Genomic DNA, 23,054 nt, shown 5'->3' on the forward strand with positions numbered 1-23,054 from the left:
CAAACAAACTTACCGTTAATCACTTCCTGGCGCTTCTTTTCCAGATCGCCAATCGAGGAGAGTATTTCGGGCGCGATGTTCGAGCTCCAGTCCGCCTCCGGCTCGACCGTACCCTCGTCGTCGCTGTCGATCCACTCGCGGGCGGTAGGAACGTTCAGGCCGCCCGGTCCACCGCTGCCACCGCTACCGACCGGGCCACCATGCAAACCACCACCGGTGCCGCCGCTCGTGGTGGACGCGCTCGACGGTAGGCCGACGCCGCCCGGTGACGAGTGCGTCGGGTTGATACCACTGACGGTTCCTGCTGGACCAGCCGAGGAGACCGCAGTCGTTGCACCGCCACCGACCGCCTCCATCGAGGCCGATCGGCTGTCCAGTGCCAATGGAAGACTAGATGTGGAACTGCTGGAATAGTTGTTGTTGGCCAACGAGGACGCCTCATTCTGTTCGTCACTGTGTGTGAGAGAGAGAGAGAGGGTGGGAAAGAAGAGCATAATAATTTGTTAGAAAAGAGCGCTTAAAACGTCGTCGATTAGTTGCTGTACTATAACGTTTGAAGATGAATCCACAAACAACGCTTGAAGAAGACACACAATCATGAATCTATTAAAATTGTATAATCTCCATTAAATCTTGAATCTCTTTAGTGTCATCAATCTCTCACTAATTATGACCATAAAGAGAGTTATTACTCTCTAAAGATTTGTACCACGAATACGGTTTCTTTTAAGAGAAATCTTACCCTCAAACACTTGTGTGTTTTTTACCACAACAGATCAATGAATGACTAAAGATTCATATACAACTAGAGATTCATAAATCTTGATATAATATTCATGAATCTTTGAAGATTCTTCAGAAAATCATAAAACATTCTAGATTCGTTTCCAAATTTGAATCAAGATTGAAGAATCGTATGAAATAATGTTTAGGAATAAAAGCGCAGCTATATAGTAAAGTAGTTCAATTCACAGAATTTTTCAGCTGTATTGGCATTCGTTCGGACCTCTTTGTGACACATTATCTGTCACTGCCATCCGTGTTTTCATATTATGTCCAATCACAAGGTCATAGGTCAAACAAGACATGAGGAAATATCACGCGGAGTGCAGCAAGTATGCCATCTGGTTCACATCATTTGCAAACACCTGTAACCATCATGTAAGCGTCGTAGGATGATGATTCTGATGACATTTCCATGGCCTAATGGTACACTAATGGTGGTAGGGTTAACAGTGAAGTAAGCTCTGTCCTAAATAACCTGTAAAATAAGTATTCAGCATAACTACGACCAGAGAGACCTTCAATACTGGCCAGATAATGTTGAAATATTACAGCTGTTCACGTTTAGCTGTAATCAATGTTCCTTTAAATAAAACATTACCAATTTTGTCAAGAAATTAGCTTAATTGTAAAAACGACTTCCTTGATATTGAATGGAAAAATCCCAAAATATTTCCATTTTCATCGGCACACACCCACACAAATACCGTCCCGCTTTTCTTCTAGTTCAGTGCTAAAATGAACCCACCGTATGTGTGAGTGTTACTACTCGGAAAGGTTATTTTAAATGCAAATTCATCACCTTCACCTTAACACTAAACCTGGTGTGCATAAAAACCTGGTGGGACAAATGAGGTTATCCCCTATGTGTACATGTTGTAACGTGCACGTGTGTGCCTGTGCTGTACTCTCTTTTAGCCGCTGTCATAACCCACATCATCGTCGTCGTACACACACACAACTCGTCCGCCTCACATTATCCATTTCCCTCGAATCCGCCCAGAAAAAATGGCCAAAACCTTGGAAGTGAGCTGCCGACTATCTACAAGTTCCGTATGGATATTGGTAGGTTGCAACAGGGGTAAGGAAAAATAGGAACCGCAACACACAGCAACACATGTGTTTGTGTGTGTGTGGCAATGGAGAAGCATGGTGTTCTACAGTACACTGCACCAACAACAAGCCGTACAACTGACCACTGACTCGGACGGGAGGGTCGGCCATAACAGTGTGCACCACCAACCAACCATCACGTCGGTTCGTTCTTATAAATATCAACCCTCTCTCACTCGGTCTCTCCCCCTGCAGATCTTCCGCCTACTGTAGTTCTTTATTCATTTCCATTGCAGTATAGCCGTCTCTCTACTCTTCCGTCCCACTGCCCTGCGGTTCAGGTGCACACACAACCGCATGCAGGTTTGTTTCACTGACCGGCCGCTAATCCCTTGTTCTACACTTCTACTAATCAACAGCAACACACAGGCACAGCTCTGCTCAATCAATTAGGAAGCGAGTTAGAAAGGGGTGACCCGGGTCTTGTGCCCGCTTTCCTTGTCCATACCCTCCCCGTGCTGTGCATGTGCAGTACGTGCTCATTGGGATGGATTGCAACGAGAATGGGGCCGAAGTTTGTCGCCGAACGATGACGGAATGGAACAAATAATGAAAGTCTGAGGCGGAGAGAAAAAAAAAGAGTAAAATTTCGTTGAAAGGTGTATAGGAATGACAGCATCGGAGCGCTGTTCTGAAGTAACTAGGAATAATGATCAACACATGTGTCCACTGTTGTGAAGAGACGTCAATGCCGAGTTGTGATCGTATGGAAGCATATTTTCGCACAGGAAAATCATCTTGATGCACACATTAAAAGAGTTTTTGTTTTGCCTTAAAAAAACAGAAATTTTAAATCAGTTGACTTTAAATCAACATGAACAACACACACTCCGAAGGCAGGTTAGTTGTTATGTGCTCATCGTGGTCATCATTGTCATCAACCAGTCCAGTCCCTAAGGTGTTAAAGTTGGCTTGTTAAAGCTCTCACTCGATGAAAAGAAAAATCAATGATTCACACCGATTCCTTTCTTAATTCGTACAGTACGTTTCGCAAACTGACACCATTAGTGAATATTGTTGTTTTTTTCATTTCAATGTATACTTTTTAAAATATTCGTAACAATTTCTTCAACAATCGTATAGTTTTAAATAACAATTTTGATGATTAGCACTCAAAATACTACAAGAATAAGTACAGGGAATCATATACCAAAGTTGGTCACTCACTGTACACACACACCTTTCTAGACCAAGGGAAAGAGAGACAATAAAATCCATTTCCTACGAAATGGATGGCCAATAAAGCGCGCTGTTGATAGTGGCGAGGAAGGAAACTTCATTAAAACTGGCGTGTTACGCCGTCTGCTCCTCTGGCTTCCCTCCCCATGTCCCCACGGCCCAAGAATGGTGATGGGATGGGAAACAGGGATATTCTGATCCCGATCCGAACGAAAAGGACGATCACCGGGCACTTCCCGCCTTCTTCGCACCTGTACCGAAGGAAGAACGTTTCAATCCTTCCTCCCTACCCTCTCACAACACACTTTGTTGACATTTGTGTGTGGCGTTGTCGGACAGCTGGGAGTTGGTGTCCTTTTTACAGCAGCGTGTGGGTTGGGGGTTGAAGGAGGAAGGAATGGGCGGTGTGCATTGCCACTACTTTGGGACGCCTCATTTATCATCGAAGAGGTTGGTTGGGTCCGGGCGGGACAGGTAGGTAGGTAAGCTCCCCTCCACCCCTCCTCTCGGTAAAAAGGATATAGTAAAAACTAATAAAAAAAAGGAGCGAGGAAGGCCACATACATACACACACAAAGTCTGCTGACAGAGCCCTCGACAGGAAATGGGGAAGAAGTCGCTTGATAATTGGTTTTCTGCAGGATCATGTCCCTCCACCACTCCACAACCCAACGGGGATTTATTTTTTGGCTTGAATACCATCCCTCGGTGTGTGTGTGTCTGTTTGGTGGTTGTTTGCAGGGAACTTTCTCCTGTTCCTCAATATATAGACATTAAAAAATGATAACTACCGCCGGAGTGTAGAGCAATTCAAGCAAACCAACCGCGCAATACTATCCTGGAACATACGGATATTGTGGGTCGTAAACATTCCTGAAGGTAGCAATAGACCGAGAAAAAATCACGCACACCCACCTATTCTCCGAATACAAAAAACAGATATTTTTCTTTCTTACTGCATGGTGGTAGTAGTAGTAGTAGTAGCAATTCACAAAACACATACGAGCAACAAAAGCAAAAAAAAAACGTACTGTTTACATTACGTTAAAACCCAATGGAAATCCAATTGGAAAAATACCACCCTCCTCTGTTCTGCTGAAGATTTTCCCTTCTTTTTTCGAACATTTTCTATGGGGTTTTTCTTTACAAGGTAAGTGTTTTTCACTTTCTTTTTTTTGTATTTTGTACATTCGACTTCAAACACCTTGCTGGTTCACACACACACAAACAAACAACGACACACTGGAGGCCATATACCGATCAGCGAGTGCTTGCGCTAGAGCGTTACACATGCTGTACAGTTGGGGTTGGGGTGTAGGTAGTAGGTGGTGTAGAATTTCCACAAGGTTAGGCACTATCTCGGCACGACTTGCAGGTTTCGAGATTGGCTATCGCGTTTGAACCACTACCTTTGGCTTGGAAGAGAAATGAATAAACCCACTTAAAAAGGGAGGCCCGCCATTGGAATTAGTTTGTCGATAGAGGTAGTGTTTGCAATTGGAATCCAGTTGGCAAACGGATACATTCTTGAAAAAGGTGCAACTAAACTTCCGAAGTTGATGATCTTCTCCGAGCGATGTACACTGTTAACTAATGTGATCTTATCCTGTACACCGTTATTCTTGAGATGAACACAATCCACACACACATAGACACTCACAGGCACGGTGAACTTGGTCCGCCGGTCGAGAAGGAGGCAGATTTGACACGCGCCAAGCGCACGGAACGTCGCCGCATTCCGGGCATTCGGGCGATGATGCCTCGACTCCAAGTGGGCTCTTTCTAAATCCTAATCAAATCTCGTGTTTTCGGTTGCAAAAGATGAGCTCAATTCCAGAACCACACACACTCACACACACGCACACCTGGAGAGAGAGTGAGAGCGAGCGCGCGCGCGATTCTGTTCCGTCCCGGTACGGTACAGTGTCGCTACTGCGCTACACCACCGTCGTGTGCGGGCGCGTTAGTGCCAGAGATCGTTGCCGACGACCGATGTGGCGGGCCCGCAGTCGTCGTCCCCGCAGCAGCAGCGTGAGCGAAGCTAGTAGTAGTCGGAGTGCGCGCGAACTGAAGAGAGTGTTGTGCGCGAAAGAAAAGAAAAAAAGGCAACAACATTGCCTCTACTACATTGCACACCACTAGCCATAGTCAGTTGTGTGGGCGGCGTGGATGAAACCTGGAAAGGTGTGTGTATTTTTTCTGCCCTCATCAGTGCGCACCGATATTGCCAATCGGAGAAGAACCGAGCAAGTCCAGGCGAGTAATCGGCAGGATGGGCCGGCATGGCGAGGGGTCGCGGGCTGGATCGTTTGCGCACACAAACACACACACACACATGGGTACATAACGTTGGGACGGGAACAACGGGCGTCTGTCATTCGCTGGAAAACGATAAACCGTAACACTGTCGCAATCCTGTCATCCGGATTCCGGACCGACCCACACCGGTCGCGTCGCCTGTGTCGACAGTTTTGAAAAGTAGGGCAAACGGGAAGAGCGCCAGCCCGGCTAATTCACCTGGCCTGGGAAGGAAAATTCCAACGTGAACATGTGGAGGAATGAACAAGCGTTGAATCGTACGATAAACATCTGGGCGAAGAGAAAAGTGCATCTTTGGCCAAAGCGTTCATTCAAATGTGCATCACACCTAATCGCACAAGTGGATGGCTAGCCAGAGCTAGAAGTTCCGTGCCGGTGCCGGGGCTAATAGCTTAAGAGTGGCAGATAATAACAGAACTTAATTATACCTCTTTCTAACTAATGAAAGAATAAATTACAATCATATCGCACAGCATGTGTTCTGTGGCTTTATCTTGCCGTCGAATGCCAAGTAATTGGATCATCAATTGCAAACTAATGTGACTATTCTAACTGACACATCATACATGTAAGCATATCCTTTATGCTGCTTCATAAAAAAACTCCTCTATTCCTTACAGCGATAGAACTAGACCTGGAGGGCTCAATTTTCCCCATTTATGACAGTAATGGATGCCCGCTTAGTATCATGCCGGGTAGTATGAGCGTACCAAAAAAAAAAGAGGGAAAACAAACCTCCGGCATCCCCTTTGGCGACATTATATCGAACTCCTGTGCCCTCACCGACCGGTGATAATGTTTGCGTAGTGTGATGCTTTCCCGGCCGCCCGGTCGGAAAAAGAACGAACAAGGAAGTAACACAACAACAACACCGCTGGTAGGAAGGAATGTTATTGGGTCTGCATGGGTAGAAGCAGGTCAACGGCAAACAGACCATCATCAAAACGTGCGGTTGTCGTCATCGTCATCATCAAACGCGTTCTATTTTCGGCTTACGTCAGCCGTTTTGCTATCTTTTCCCTCCCCGAATTGGTAGCCCGGGAGCGGGAAGAACTGCTGCCCAGGTGATGGTTCATTAATCGATCGTAGTCAATCATGGATACAGCTCTTGCCTCTTCTTTCTGCGGCACCGTGACGTCATTCATTCGTGTTTTTTTGCTTCCCCCTTCTCAACAATCTTATGAAGAATTCCTCTCAGGCAGTAATAAACACCTCCAATCTCTCCCTCTCTCTCTCGCTCTCGGTCACCGCGCACATTCCTCAAGAGGCACTGGGGCTGGGGCATATTTGTGTTGCCTCTTCGCACAGCTTTACACGCTTCGCGTGCTTTATGTTCTGCACGCGTCAAAACATGTCGCGCTGATCACAAGCGCGGGCACGGTACCACATTTTCCTACTTTAATGCTAAGGCAAATGTTTTCCCCACATCCATAAACTTTGCACTACCACATTGCGCCGAAGTTGGTCCGCGTCACCACTTCTTCGCTACGGAAGTGAATCGTGGTTTAAAAATACGAATACGTATAGGAATTAAAAAAACACACTTCCATGGAAATATTTGAATGAAAATTATTGCACACGAGAACCCCCTTCCTTTGGGCACTGTGCTTCTCCCCCTGTTTTCTTTTCTGTGGACAGGAAGCACCGGTTGCGCGTAATTTAGGAAATTAAAAACGAACGGGAAAGGACGATTCACTTACGCCGTTTTTGTGAGACTCGGGTCGGACGTTTTCCGTCGCGTGGTGCGCGTTTTCTTCTGCGATCTTTCCTTGTACGATTCGGATCGGTTCACCGATACGGGGGCAGATTTGGATTTAACACTGTGGGCGGGGAGAGAAGGTGGAAAGGAAATAATGAAAATCATCGTTACGTATTCATACAAACAAACTATCTAATAAACCACAAAATAATGACTTACTTCTCACGGAACTGATCGTCATCGGCGGACTGTTTGTAGCCGTAGGCATCGGACGATGAGCTGTTGAGATGGTCGGAGGCACCGCTAGTGTTAGCTAGCTGTCCACTCAGGTCCTGACGTCGGTCCGATGGCTGCCGGGCTAGGGATGTGTTTGCTCCTCGCTCTATAAAGACGCACAACACGCAGATTAGTATCAGCAAATAACATCAAAATGCCCTAAAAAGTATGTTAAATTTGTATTTGGAATTTGTCAAGCTGCAGAAAACGCCACGATAATGGTTGGACACTTTAATGATAAACAAATACTATCAGTCAAGTACATCGCGTAGTTGAAGGCTTTCAAACAACTTCAAGGGTACAACAGTGAAGCGTTTGAAACACTCACTGAAACATGAGATGATGAAACCGAACGGTCGTTTTGGTGGTGACGCGCAACGATGATGTCACCCAGGATTTTTCTTGAGCCGTTCAAACCTTAACGTCTTCCCTTTCCCCATTTGTTTCCCCAACATAAGTCAAACAGACGGCGGTTTGTTGGTCTTGTTGGGGACGTGACACTGTCGTCTATGCAAATTGAAGGCTCTCTTCAGCACCGGACGCGTTCCACGGCACTCTTCCTTGCGTCATCATTGTTTAGTGTTGTCTTATGGTTTTTTTTACCTAAAATTGATCACTTCCGAGCGAACCGTTTGGCAAGCATTCATGCAAGCAACCTCGGAGGTCAGCAGGTCTGTGACATACAGACGGTAACGGCTAGCACGCATCATACGTGCATATATATTTATGTTGAATATTTATTTTGAAGCACGTACTAATAAAAAGCCAGAACACCCAACTGAGTTTGAAGTTCCTAAAATGGACTATCAGCACGTGTTAGGGTCTCTTGATCCGCCAAGAAGTGTAGAAAAAAAACATGCCCCTCAACACATGAGCCACTTGAACGCGCTCCGTTCGTTCGTTGTGCAATCTAATCAAAAACCTTTCCTCAACCCCTGCTGCAAGCAAAGCGAAATATTTACCATTTCCGGTGCTGTCACCCAAATCATCAACTTCCTCTTCATCTTCTCCCGCTGACGATGGCACCCTCTTCCTGCTGTTGATGGTTCCACGATCGTCTTCATCCTCGTGCGGAGTATTCGCTTCTGGCTTCTTGGTAAAGCTCTCCGCTGCAGTAGACGAAGGAATCGAGGATCGCTTCGACTGCTGCTGCTGTAGAGCCTTGCGCGATTTGGACTTCTGCAACTTGTACTTCTTGTGATGACCGGGCGCTAGGTTGCCACTGCTGAGATGCAACAGATGTGCGCGGGAGCTACTTATCTGCAAGCAGGCGCGCGCGTACGTTTGTTTACATACCGCAATGGGAAAAGTCCCGATCGTTGTTGTGTCGTGTGAGAGAATTCAACATTAGAACATACACACACAGACGTAAACATGTGCGCGTTGTCACACCGTCGTGACGGACGTATGGCGCATTTTCATTGTCATTATAACAAGACGGTTGTCGGGTTCGCGTTCGAGTGCAACGGGAGAAAGAAAACGTACAAAAAATACGCAAAGCAGTTAAAACATCTGGTTTGTGGACGCGTTTCTCTCTTTCTCTAAGTGGACATAAATTTGACTGTCATCCGGTTGGAAGGGCGATTGGAAGAAGCAGAGTTTGACGGGAAAGGAAATTCAAGACAAACATGGAAACCCAATGGAAATATTTGTAGGAAAGATTTAGATTTTTTTAAACAATTCCATAAGAAGTTTTAACTTTACAATATTGTCTATCACTCGCTCAAACTGTAAACATTTCCTATTGGAACTCCTTACACATATAATTTTCCATTAACACCCCAAACATTTCAAATATACTATTATGGTCATGTTTAATTCACCTCCAATAATTTTGGGAATTTTGTTTAATAACTTCAAACATTGAAAAGTTTTTGATTGGGACTCCAAATTTTAAACAATGTTTCGTCGATAGCTCTAAATATTGGAGCATTTGCTGCAACTTTGTAGAACAAAAAACTTCAAAGAATTGGAAGGAATTGGAGGAACACCAACTCCAATCTTTGGAATATGTTCCCTTGGAACTCCAACTTATGAAATATTTTGCTGAAATCCAAATTTAGCAATATTTTCTATTTTCTATTCTATTCTCCAAACATTGGAATATTTTGCATTGATACTTCAAACATGAAGTGTGTTCTATTAAACTTCAAAATTATAATACATTGGAGAATTTCCTATGACTCCAAATTTTTAAACACGTTCGATTATAGCTCTGCTCTAGAAGTGTTTGAAGTATTCTAGTGAATTGAGACTCCTAAAAAAGAGATATTTTCTATTAGAATTTAAAATATGGAAGTATTTGCTCCAAGTTTGGATGATACAAACTAGACAAAAACTTCAAAATTGTAGTATTTGCAACTGGAATTCCAAGAAAAGGAATAAATATGTTCTACTGAACAACTTTTCCAACAACTCCAAATATTCGAATATTTTTCATTGAAATTCCTTTCTCACTTCCAATCGCTTTCGGGGTCCACTGGGTTCCGCCATTAAAAACCATCAAAATTGCTTACAGATTTACTCGGAGATAGTGGATATGGACCGGCGGGGGTAGTTCCACCATCCCCACCTCCATCATGGTGATCGACCAGCTTCGCCAGGAACCTGGCCGGCGAATGCTTGTTGTGGTTCAGCTTGTTCTTAATCAGCGTGTTAATGTTCAGGTTCGTGTTCGACTTGGAGCTCTTGATCGTGGCCGACCCGGTCGTAGTGCGCGTGTCGGTGATGGGCATGGTGATCGCTTTCTTCGACCCGTCCAGCCGGCTCTTGGAGGAGCTCTTTTTGTACGTCCTTGGCGGTGGCCTAATCACCATCAATCCAACCGTAACCGGACCACTAGGCGACCCGGCGCGATCGGCCGATCCCTTCCGATCTTTGCTCTTCTCGCGCCGGTCCAACGTCGCCGCTTTGGTGCTGCCAGTTGCCGGCACCTCACCACTATCCGCCTGCTTCTGGCCATCATCGGTGCTCTTGTTCTTGCGCCGCATGCGCTTCTTCAACGTCGACACACTGAACCGATCATCTGGAAAGCTTCCCGTGCGGAACCACATCTTGACACGCTGATGCTGCTGCTACTTTGCTGCACGTTTGCTTCTGACTCGGTTGACGTCCTTTCCGCTGGCATGCATTCAAAACTAACAAACACCAACCACGGGGCACTCATACAAAGCAACACACACACACCCTACTTCCTCCACCACTCACAAAGCAGCTTGTCTCTGCGCGTCTCTCTCTCTCTGTTTTTTCCGTTTCTTTGCGCCTGATATCAGCTTAAAATGCCAGAAGGCCACGACACTGAACCAAAAACCGTGCGTATCCTTCGGAACTCCTCACTATCACCAGTCATAGAAAACAGAACCACATTGTTACAGCCAAAAATTGTTTTGCTTTGTACCGTTTGCGGGGAGGGAGAGGGGTGAAGGGCCTTCCCCGACTTGTACCGAGCAAGATGGATTTTTCACGCATAAACAGCGCGCGCACTGTGAAAAAGTTTAAACGAAACAAGCATCACCGTAACAGCAACCGGGCACACGAAAGAAGGGCACGCGAGGGAACTACACACAAGCACACACACTAGAAACCGTACCGAATGTGTTTATCTTCGGTATGGAAGGGTTCGGCGTCGGGGGAGTTTATTCGTTGCCTTTTTTGTTAGTTTTCTACACAAAGTTCAGACATGCATTTGTATATGTGTCTGTGTTCACAATTCACAAACATGTTCGCTCGAAAAGTGGGGTGATCGGGGGTGAGGGTGTTCTGCCCATTTGCTACTGCTTCTGCTGCTGCTCCGTCCGCGGTTTGATGGAAGGAACGGAAATTTTAAAAATAAACCGCCAAACCGTCTTAAACCGGACCGTTTCCCCTCCTCACTCTGTTAGCGGCGCGAAACACACATAAAAAACAACTTAAACTCGCGAAGAAAATGATTCCTCGGCACGGTCAGAAGGTTGACACAAAGATTGAGGTGGCAGAGAGGAGAGGCCGTCACACGCTGCAAAGGAATGTGCGCACAAACGGGCTCAACGCGGCCGTAAGAAACAGGCTGAGGGACAGGGTGAAATTGAAAGATTTAAGAACAAAAAACTACCCAAAAATCGACAGCCGGACATTCGTGTTCGTCGTCTCGTGTCGTGAGGCTTGGTCTTTGAATGAATTATTCATGCGACACACTAACAACCATTTGGTAACGATATGGGGAGAGAACGAACGGTCCGTTTGGTTGAAATTTGAATTTAACGAATTAGAGAGCGAGACAGTTAGCGCGGCAGAACATGCGAACGATCAAGTGATCGGCTAAACACAACTACTTGGAAGTATGTTGGGTATGCAAAAACAGGAAAAAGCTAAGCTAAAATTATGTTTTTATTATTTTAAATGAATGGTTCGTTGTACACCACCAACAACTCAACGAATGATCACTTCAGTGCACGCCTGCTAAAGCTGATCGCAAGAAGAAGCGCCACAACTTTACAACTAATTGCAACGATCGCGAGCGCACTGGGCGACCTTAAAACGGCAACCAGATGATTCGGGAAATTGACTACCCTTCTCCCCAATGGTACATGGGGGGCAAAAGCCCCAACTTTACCGCAATTAATCATTCGCAACGAGCGGCAGCCCCCTCCAACATGCGCAGTGATGTGACGATGTTCCTAAATCAAGCGGCGTTTTTCCTTGTGACGCTGCCAAAACAACCACAGGGCGATGGGTTTGAATGCACACAACGAAACGAAACTGCAGGCGCACCACACAAACACCCCCGCCATACACAATGTTGGCAAATTGTTGCCTTTTTGCCTGGCACAGTGGGTGGGTGGGTTGGTCGGCACGGAGCTATCTAACGATCAGCTGGCGGTCTTCACTTAAGATGGGTTTAGGTTTCCACCCCAAACGGGTCCCACACGCTAGTTAGTATTAATTGCCACGGGAATTTGCATTTTCTAAATTAACCTCGGAGTGCCCCGACTGTCGCCGTAGTATTTAGACCAGGCTTGAGCATATCTTGTACCACGGAACACCGGACAGCTGGAGCCGGAGTTGGGAGAAGAGTTTTTCCTTCACCTCGTCGCACTATTTATTAATCTTTTTTTCTTTTGCATCTACAATTTTCAGTTTATTTCTCAGCAATAGAGGCGAGTAAAGAACATAAAAGAATACATCTGCTCACGACACACATTCATAAACACACGCGTACGTTGGGGTGATGACATCGGTTCGTGCACCTACGCAAAATGGCACAGAAATTCTACAACCTGTCATACCGGGGCGATGGGATGGGACCGGCTGAGGGAACAGGATTGAGTACACAAGCTACACCATTACCGATCTCGACCCCATCTTCACCTCTTGGCTTGCGAAGGTCGGGGTCAAGCTATTGGTTGATCAATGAAACGACCTTGGGTGTGGTGGGGGATGGAGATGGTCTCTAATTGCCGAACAATCACTCTCAGTTTTCGCCACAACACACACACACACATTGCAGAGAGCAAAATCTTTTTAAATGTAGATTTTTATAGAAAAACCACTTTTTTTCAACACTCTCTCTCACACACACACATATGTATATAAAAAGGGGTTGAAACCCATTTTCCATTAATAGGATTTACATTTTTCACATTCCATTCGGTTTCGATAATAACCTTCTACCGCTCACTTATCGCTCACTTGGCACTCACTTTAGCTCTCATAGGATAAAGACGGTTATTTTAATAAACATTGCAAAACACTTAAAAACAAAATCAGCGGTTTTCATTCAGCAGAAAAATCTGCTGAAAAAATAAGCTAAATCCGTACGAAAATAAAGCGAAAAACGCTAAATGTACACGACGCGACGAATCTCGCGATGTCCGTTCATCATCCGCGTTAACGTTCGACTGTTGAGCACGGTACGGCTACTAGCAAAACCCCGACCTCCGAGTGTGTGTGTGTGTGTGTGCGCTTGTCGTTCCCACAGAGTGTGTCGCGCGCGCATTGCCGCCAGGCGCACATTTTGCACGCCAGCGGCCGCGCACGCTTTTTTTAATCTTACAATGGAGACGCCCGTGTACGGTCGAGTGCGATGACAACAACCAGCAACGATAAAGCGCGGCCTTTTTCCGCGAGAGAAGCGACCCTCCCCCCCACCTCGCGTAGTTGGCCGCGTCTGTGAACAACAGTTTCTTCGTCCATAGAGAGCGCGCGCACGGGAGAGAATTATGGTCGACGCCGTGTGAGCAAAACGGTCTGTGTGCGTCAGGCTTAAGCTACTTCGGGCGATGAAGGCGATGACAGGCGGTGAGTAATTCCGTGCCCGTATGCGGTGAGAGCGTGAGAGAGAAGAGCGATTGGCACTTCGTTTGGAGCAACCAAACGACGGAGGATACGATTTTGCCGGAATCCCCGGGAAATAGCGAATGCATACGATAGCTTCTTTTTTCTTCTTTAATGCGTGTGTGCAACTGCTCCATCCTGCTGATAACCACAATCAAAACAACTCGAGGGCCACCCACTGATAAAGGTTCGTTTGCATTGGAGTCATTAAGACAACTGGAGTCATTAATTGCAATTGATTGTTTGATTTCCTTATGTTATTATTTTGTAACTAATTATGAGTTATTGTTTGCGCTTGGGACGATTAAATCCACTTTAGCTATAGAATACTACAATTCAAAACTCTAATCTAGCTTAAGAACAACACCATCAAGCTGAATATAATGGGTAGGTAAGCAGGAAAAGAATAATCGAACCCACACGAAGCGCACACGAGCCGCCCGTGCATAGTAAACAACGGGCGTAGAGCGATCTTAAACACATATCTGTTGTCTCGAACTTATTCCGTATAGGAATGTGTGGCTTGTTGGTAGCTCTTTGCTGGCAGCAAGCAAGCATCGAGCGCAGAGGGCTAATACCAGCAACAACGCTGTAGCTAAAGGCATGTGGGCTTCGCGCTGTACGCACGTGCTAAACACTGCTTTGCGATTAGTCATCGAGCGCGCCACAAGCATCGCAGCAATCGTTGGAAGCAGGGAGGAGCATGCGACGGCGTGAGGTGTCGCGATGATAATGATGACGATGATCATTACCTATTATCATAAAAGCACCTTGCACGGTGTGACAAATTCGATTTTCTATTTGCTAATACTCAAACACGATTGGTAAGAGAGTGTGCACAATGGAAAGACAAACACGCACACACATGGGGAGCTGTGCTCGATTGGGCAAAAGGGAGGAAAAAACGAGTTCCCTCGATCGTGCCTTCTTCGGGCGACATGACGTAAGCCCTTCTAAGGTGGACTTGGAGCCACATACGAGGGCCTGCGAGGGCGATAAACGCGATCAAACATTGCAAGCGCTTGCCAGACGTTAGACGTTAGCGCGCGCGTAGGTAATTAAACCGGTAAGATGCTTTCGATCAATTTCTCGATCAGGCGAGGGGGTGGGAGGAGAGGGGTGTATGAACCGGTTAGGGCGGTTGGGGTGGAGAAAATCTATTCCGTTATGTTGGCGTCAGCGCCGTGGAAATGGAAGTCGCTTTTTCCTTAAAAACAAAACGCGCTACAGCACCACCGACTTGTCAATTAGGGGGCCGTGCCAAAAATGGTAAACCGCCTTTGGACCTTTTTTCTCATGGGGAGGGAGGCAAGTGCAATTGCGATTATTATTCTGCTGTTACGTTGCAGCTCGAGGACGCACATTTATCAAAACATTCAATCGATCAGTGTTAACTGATGTGATCAGACTAGTTTTCTGGTTTGTTTTCTCTTATTTCCTATGCCATTGAATGCTCTTTTGCAGCTAGGATGAGTTTAAAATGAATGAAAGATGTCTAGTAAAAGCATTTAAAGTGAAATTGCTCAACATGTGTTTTAGAAAATATGTTTTTCTGTGATGTTATAATCAAATTTCACGAAACTCATTCACAATTATTGCGACATTCATAGAAATTAAAACATAAAAATGGCTCTTTTTATGATTTAAGAAATTTCAGCCAATCGAATATCTTCTAGGTTGTATTTTCCATAATCTCAATTGAGAGTTGCGTTCATATTGCGCGCTTATATAATCGTATTTCTGTTGGAAATGGATTATATATTAAATTCATTTTAAAACATGATTTGACACATTTTATAAGCTTTCTTGCCAAAATAATGCCTGTCTCAGCAGAAAGATTCAATAATACATGAGCTAACCTGATGGAGCACACGAGGATTCAGCGTTCGATTACATTTTTTGTTACTGAAACCCTTTGGTAATGGAGTTGGACCCATGGTACTGAACCCTTGTTAATGGAGGCTGATATGATTTCAGCCAACTGTCAAACACATTACAAACACATAATAGATAAATATTAGTATCGTGTATCAAAGAGTCATAACTATTTCCACATGAACATTATTTTGATCTTTCCGTAGCACCTATTCATATAATAACATTAGAAAATATTATAGCGACACTAGCAGCTTGACAAATTCCATTGCATTTCAAATAAAAAGGATTTTCAATTCCTAGAGACATTGTTCGCACTTACCGCTAATGGTGGTATCATCCGCGGTCGCATCATCATCGTGACGGCGAGATTTATCTACAATTGCACCAAACGAAAGAGAGAAACGTGTTAATAAAACAATCTTTTCCAATGCAATCCACCGTTCCATCCCTCTTACCTTGATGATGATTGCGACTTGAGATTTTCTCCATGAGTTTGGTGATTTTGCTGTCGTTCTTCTGTATCGCCGGCCCGGGACAGCACTCGACCAGATCTTTTGCACAAGCCCGATGGATGTTCAGTTCGCAATCTAAAACGATCGATGGAGAAAAGAAATTCCCATAGAAATTAATTAATAATCCTTCGCTAGTTCGGCAACTCGGCTGCGATGATACGTACTAGTGCAGTGGTAGCCCTGCGGGCTGACGCCCCACAGTATGTTCTGACAGTGGTTGCAGCGCGTCACCTCGTAGTACGGCTGCAGGTGCAGATTGTGGCCGAGGATCGTTTGCTTCCGGTTTTTGGCCATCAGCCGGCTCTTGAAGCTTTTCTCCCGGCTCACGAAGTGGTGCACCTTGTCGATCGGTCCGCCGGGATTGCAGCGGGTAACGAAGATCCGCATCAGTACGGTCGACAGGGCCGAGCAAAGGGCCGACTTCTTTGGATCCTCCTTCGGGGACTCGCGCTCCAGTTCATCGCTGCAAAACAAGAATCGGTTTTAGTACATTTGATTTGAGCGGGGGGGACAAAGAGAATGAGAGAGGGAGAGTGCTCCTTCGCCCACACTTACAGATACTGCTGCAGCTTGGGCAGCAGCGTTTCGTCGATGATGCGCTGCTCCTTCACCTTGTCGCCCTTGGCCATCTGGAGCTGCTGATCGTTCGGGCCGTACATCGTCCCCAACCCGGCCGTGCGCTTCGTCTGGAACTGCTGCAGCTGCTGGTTGATCATTTCCTTCGCCTTCAGCCGGCTGCGCCAGAACACCATGCGCAGTATCTCCGCCTTGTCGTTTTCCTTCTGCAGCACGTCGTCGATGTCGCGCGCCAGCGCCTCGTCCACGTTCGCACACAGCAGAGGCGCGCCCGGCACCAGGAATGTCGAGTGTATCTCATACGCCCACTTGCGCATATCCTTCACCGTGCCCTCCTTGTACAGCATCGTGATCATGTAGAACAGCAGCGCCGACGGGTCGGAGTTGGTGAGCACAAAGTTGAGAAACACCGCCAGGTAGACGGACTTGTCCGCTTCGAGCAGCTGCGTCAGCGACCGGAACGGGCTGTTCTCCTCGATGAAGCTTTCCTGGTCTGAGATGTCGTCGTCCTCCATCGAGATGATCGGCTTCTGGGCGACGTTCGCCTGCGCCGCCACAATGCTGCTGCCCGGTGCGGTACCACCACCAACGCCTCCTGCCGGTCCTCCGGCATTCATGGCGCCCACCGTGGACTGCTGTCCGTGTGATGGGTGGTGATGGTGCGCATGGTACGAGGCGGACATGTGGCTAGCTCCATTGTTGTTGTTAATGCTATTGATGTTATTGGGGCCCGTTGCCGGGTGCGTCGCTGTGCCATTGTTTCCGTGGTGCTGTTGTTGGTGGTGATGATGGTGATTGTTGTTGATGCTGCTGAGCGGATTCGCTATCGCCAGATCGCCGGCAGTGGTATGCTCATGGTGATGCGGATGGTGACCGCCATGATGATGATGATGGTGCGGATGATGCTGTTGCTGCGGATGGCCACCACCGCCCGCCGGGCTACCGGTCGTCATCGAGGTGCTAAGGTACGGTGGCGGTGGCGTGCCCGGTGGCGTTATCTCCGACCGCTTGTCCCACGAGTCGGATGACGTCTTGTGATGCCGGTATCCCCCACTATGATGGTGATGGTGATCGGCGCCCGCCACCATGCCGAAATCCTTCGCGCCAATGTTTTCCGGCGACGACACGATGCGGCGGTGCTTCTTGCTGATGGACTGGTTCACGCCAGCTCCGGCTGCGGCCGATTGATTCATCGCCTGACGGAACACAGGGTGGTGTGAGAGGGTAAAAGTAACACGAATTAGTACTTTGGCTGTAGAATTTATCGACAGAGAAAAAGGTTGAAAATTCTCTAGTCCACATTTGTTACAGTGGGGACCGACAAATTATTGTGCCCTGTTTTTGTTTTTCCTATTTGTGAGAAGAAATTTGCAACCGACAAAGAGGAACACATGAAGATTGGCTTTATACAGGAAGTAAAGTGCAGGCGGTACCGGTCCGCCCGTGATAAGGAATGGCGAGGGTATTCGAAGCACGCGTTTTAATGATTGAAAGCGCAATCAAAACGCGACCCACAGTAGAAACTCTGTTCTGGGAATTGTTGTTCTTGCTTTTTTTTTTGTTATTAAATGACAAACCATGCAATTCTACGCATTAGCAGACACCATCCACACAACCATGCTTTGTGTTAATTTCATTCTAAGCGAAATCAACGACTAATACTAAGCCTTACTAAGTAAGAATTAATAATTAACTATGGCATGCACTAAATATGATCAAAGTTTTAATGGTGATGACGTCTATAATTCGCGATGAAATAAAATGAAGCATTATTATATTATAGCAAAATGATAAAATACACACGCGCAAATCCTCTTTAATTCAACATAATCACTGTTAAAAGATGTTGCATCACTGCTTCAACATCTCGTTGTAGATCCATTTTCTGTTTTATAACACACGCATCAAATAAAACCAAAACGCACAACACCAAACCCCACACGATCGAACACGAAAACAAAAAACGTTGAACTTAATCAAACTAATAATAAATAAATATAGAAAACTAAATAAAGGACACCCAGAAAATGTACAAAAATCGGGGAAAAATATAAACAAGATAACTAAAACAAGGGAGAAACCCAAAAGCACGGAAAAGCGACGGAAACCTTTATACAGTACGGGAAAAAGGGAATAGCGGAACGGTATCACTCAAAAAGGGAAAATAAAAGAAGGAAATGTGATGTGATAGTGGTATAGCTTCAGCTACACAGCGCCAGTATATACAGTACACGACAGTATATGTACATTGATGGACGGACGAGACAGACAGACAGACAAACGGACAGACAGTGGACAGGACAGGAAGCTAATAAAGTCGTGAAGTAAGTTCGAATTATCGGCAGGTGTTAAAGCAGAGAGATACTCTTGTGTTCCCTCTTCATGAAGCCTCAACTATGAAAAGCGATGTAGTAGTAGTGGTAGTAATAGGTTCTACAGCTTCCCCTCCCCCAGAGGGTCTGGCAGCTCTACTCAAACCGTTTCAAAGTGTTCTGTAATCTAGTGCACACCAGTTTACAGACCACAACAGCTAAACCGGGTAAGAAGGGGAGGTTTGTGTTTAGTAATGGTGGTGTGGTTGGAGTAACACGCTGTACAGTTTGCGGAGGAAAAGTTTTAGTGTCTAAAGGAGCCCCCGTGTACCCCGTCCTCCTAAGGTTCGGCAGCGCTTTGCTCTTCTAATACTCGTGGTCTAGTCTCCTGCCCGTGTCTACTACACACTACTTACGGTCGATTGCTGATGCTGCTGCATCTGGTGAACTATGTTTGGCCGGTAGGAGAGCGGAAAGGCGGCCGCCATATTGTCGCGCACCGAGGTGCAGGTCGTTATGAGCGGATAGTTCATCAGCGTGTTGATGCTGTTCGGTGGCGGCCGCATCTCGAGCGAACCCCGCCCGCTGCTGTGGTTGTTGTTGCCGTTAGGTGTGCTCGCCGCGGTCGTCGAGTTGGCACCATTGCTGCTGCTGCTGCCGGCGTTGTTGTCACTGTTCAGTATGAGATTCTGGTTCACCACCTCCAGCATGCCGGGCTGGCGTGGGGGTAAGGGCGGTGGCTCTGCCTGCAGCTCGGTAGTGGCCGTTGCCGTGGCCAGCACGTTGCCATCAAGCAGCGTGGTCGTATCGACACTGCTGTTAGCGTTGCCGCCTTTGCTGCTGCTGTGGTTGTTGTTGTTGTTGTTATTGTTGTTGCTGCTGCTGACACTGTTGCTGTGCGCAGCAGCGCTTGAGCCGTTTTTCTTTTTACCACGTGAGGATTTCCCACTGCCGCCACCGCTCGCTTTCGAGCTTGCCGAGCCGGTCGAGCCGGCCGAATGTAAACTCGCCGTTTCCTGGGCCGCCGGCGACAGCACGAGCTGGTGATCGAGGTCCGAGACGAGAATGTTGCGCCGCGACCCGACCAACATCGTGTCCACCGTGTCGTCCGCTCGTTTTGGAATGTTGTTGCGCTGCGGAAGCGGCGGCGGTATGTCCGCACTTTGCTGCTGCTGTTGTTTTCCACCAAAATTGCCGCTCCTGTTCAGGTGGAGACCGTGATGGTTGCCACCACCACCGCCGCCGCCGCCGTGCAGATGGTGATGATGGTGATGGTCGGCCGCACTGCTCGCGCTGTACTTCTTCCCTGACTTTGTGGGCGTGCCGGACGACGTGAGCCCACCGAACGGTCCACCGCCGTCCGTTGGGCTAAGGCACTCGGGGGAACCGAACAGGGTGGCCGCCGACGGCGAGCTAATCTCTTTGGAGTCGATCGATTTCTTCTTCGTGCCCAGGCTCAGCGAGGACAGTGAGCGCGGAAAGCGCGACAGAAAGGCGGGCGTGGTGGAGGTCGTTTGGGCACTGTTCGGGAGCTGCGGCTGCGGAAACAGTGGCGGTGAGCTGAGCGCCGACGGGCTGAATGCCGGATAGGTGCCGGGCTGTGGTGGTTGTATAGGTGGAGAGGAGATTTTTTTGGTTGCAATATCATCAACACGGGCCAAGATACATTATTGGTTTGCAAAAAAATAACGGAACGGATCAACCATTCTGGATGAACTCTCACACCGCGCGTGTGTATTTGTGTGTATGGGAGGGAGTAGGTCAATGTATGAAGGAAGAAATGTAAGAGGAAGTGAGCGAAAGAGAAGGATAGTGGATGGAATGTGTTTTGGTGTGATTTTTTTATGATTGGTTTTGTTAAAGCAATCAATAGTGTGTGACCCAAAAAAAGAAGAAAATTAAAACATGAATCAATAAACCAAAAAACCGATTAGACAGTCAGATCATGACACAGTGACAGTGAAAATGAACGCAAGATTGGGTGGAAAAATGTGTCAAAAAGAGGGACACATAGGGACAGAAAATGTGAAAGAGAATCGAAAAACATTTGTTCCGCAAGTAACAACAGTAACATAATGTAACTTTGTAGAACGATATTTAAACACGTTTGTAAACACAAGTAAAGATCTTTTAAATTCCAAATGATACCCTTGTGTCTTATCTTTGTTTTATAAAATGCTGAATATTATGGAAAATGAATAAAAACAATCTAAAACATCTTTAAATAGCAAAACAAAATCTCAAACTTTCATAGCGAAATGAGCAATACAAAATAATTGAACCACTACTTAGAGTAAAGTGTAAAATTTATAAAATGTAACGATCGTAAACAAAAACTCGCTTGAAAAGAACATTCCAACAAAGTCAAATCATTAGGTAAAGACTAGGTAAAGATATAGGAGCAAATTCGTCTACCAACATACTTATTCAAACAAACAAACAACAAAACCAAAAAAGTGAGAAGAGCAAACACCTACGAGCATTCAGTTTACAGATAAAACAAAAAATTCTAATCATTACCACAGCGGAAGGGAAGAAAGGTACAATTTTGCAATAACATTTCGATCAACGAATTTTTCATTTTTTTTTCAATTTAAATCAGCACAAGACAAACCACCGTATGTAAACCAACAGTGGAGGAGACGGCAACTGCAAAATAATGTTTTAAAAGGATGAAAAAAGAGCAGAAAAAAAACAAACACACAAGTAAAGCAATGGGATCGGGGCGACACGGTTGACCTTTCAGGGAAATTCAATTTTTCCGATACATGGGAGGATATTTTTCCTATAAAAGGTGGAGCTTACAATATTTGCACTATTTTTTAGCTATACAGCTTAAGCACTTGCAACCGTGAGCGTGTTTGCGAATGCATGAATGGGGTCGTTCAACAGCAATCCTTGTGCGTTCGACCGAGAGGATTATCGTCGTTAGCGATACGTACAAACCCACGTATAACACGTGTAGCGCACTTGACGGATTTGTGTGTATGTTTGTGTATGGCAAAAATGCCAACATGCATATCTCCTTCATGAACCGGTGGGGTGGATTGTTATTAAAGAAGTTATGGCATTTTATGGCGATGAGCGCATATGTAAACGTTGGCAAGTTGGTGTAACGTATGTAATGTGTTATCCATTTGTGTACTTCACTGTTTTGTATAAATGGAATGAATCGAACTGAGGAACGGCGGGGAAAATGAAGTGCTGCGAACAAATTTGCGTTTTATTTTCATGAAAAACAGCTTCCAAGTGCCCGTGAGATTTGCTGTTAATGTTTTAAACCTTGTATGTATTTCTGTATTGATTACATAAATGAGACATTTTAGTGCAAGCATACACACAACACTCAATTTTCCCATCGCACAATATCCCCCAGAGACATCCGTATTGAATCCAAAACAGAAAGTACACAAAACAAAACACCAATTGCGTGCCAGAATGAATTAAACTGTTACAAAAAAAGCATGATTTCATGGGTTCAGTATATTCCGCGGTATTCCTCTAACATGATTCGAGCGTTAGGCTTGTTTGAACGACAACGAACAAGTATGGATGAAAAGGTACGTGTTATTTTGGCGGGTAATTTTGTTTCGCTTTGTAATCGAACAGTAGAGCCAGATCGGGATTGCGCACCACAAACGGGAGGGGAGAAAAAAAAAACAATTACATACCCACCAACAACACATCGAGCACAACACATAGGATAATGCTTAAGATTAACGACACAAAAAAAAATATCACAACGCAGTCAATATGCTCAACGTATAAGTTCCCTCAGCAACCCCTTTTGCACGGTCAAACCAAATGATCCTGCTAAATCAAAGGTCAGGAGGCGTTTTTTCGGAAATTTGGGAAAAACTGGTCTTGAAGGCACACCTTCACCCTTCACAAACACGCGCTTCTGCATCCAAAAACAGCGGATAAGGTTGCTTCATCTTCGAGTTGATGCAAAAGCAGCAAAATAAATTCCCCCCTTTGGATCGCTCTTGCGTGCCGTCACAATTAAAAATGCGAAAAGTAGTTTTCATTACAATGCAATTAAACCCCACGAACGAAAGATACCGTGATAAGGTGCGAATAGAATAGACTGACAGA

General features: G+C 45.9%; 1 protein-coding gene across 8 annotated transcripts in view; it reads right to left on the reverse strand.

Moving 5' to 3' along the window:
- Nucleotides 1–23,054, reverse strand: part of LOC120900703 — an 82,018-nt gene that overhangs the window by 24,953 nt on the left and 34,011 nt on the right. For 7 of the 8 annotated variants that reach the window (XM_040308068.1, XM_040308066.1, XM_040308065.1 and 4 more), the window contains 8 exons: nt 19,376–20,557; nt 16,627–17,843; nt 16,236–16,534; nt 16,015–16,146; nt 15,879–15,932; nt 7,313–7,475; nt 7,095–7,214; nt 14–453 (listed from right to left, as the gene is read on the reverse strand). In XM_040308068.1, the coding sequence (XP_040164002.1) occupies nt 14–453; nt 7,095–7,214; nt 7,313–7,475; nt 15,879–15,932; nt 16,015–16,146; nt 16,236–16,534; nt 16,627–17,843; nt 19,376–20,557 (3,607 nt within the window). The remainder of the gene's footprint in view (nt 1–13; nt 454–7,094; nt 7,215–7,312; nt 7,476–15,878; nt 15,933–16,014; nt 16,147–16,235; nt 16,535–16,626; nt 17,844–19,375; nt 20,558–23,054) is intronic. The other variant, XM_040308073.1, reaches the window with a different exon arrangement.

Source organism: Anopheles arabiensis, chromosome 3 (genome assembly GCF_016920715.1).
Source record: "Anopheles arabiensis isolate DONGOLA chromosome 3, AaraD3, whole genome shotgun sequence".
NCBI lineage: Eukaryota > Metazoa > Arthropoda > Insecta > Diptera > Culicidae > Anopheles > Anopheles arabiensis.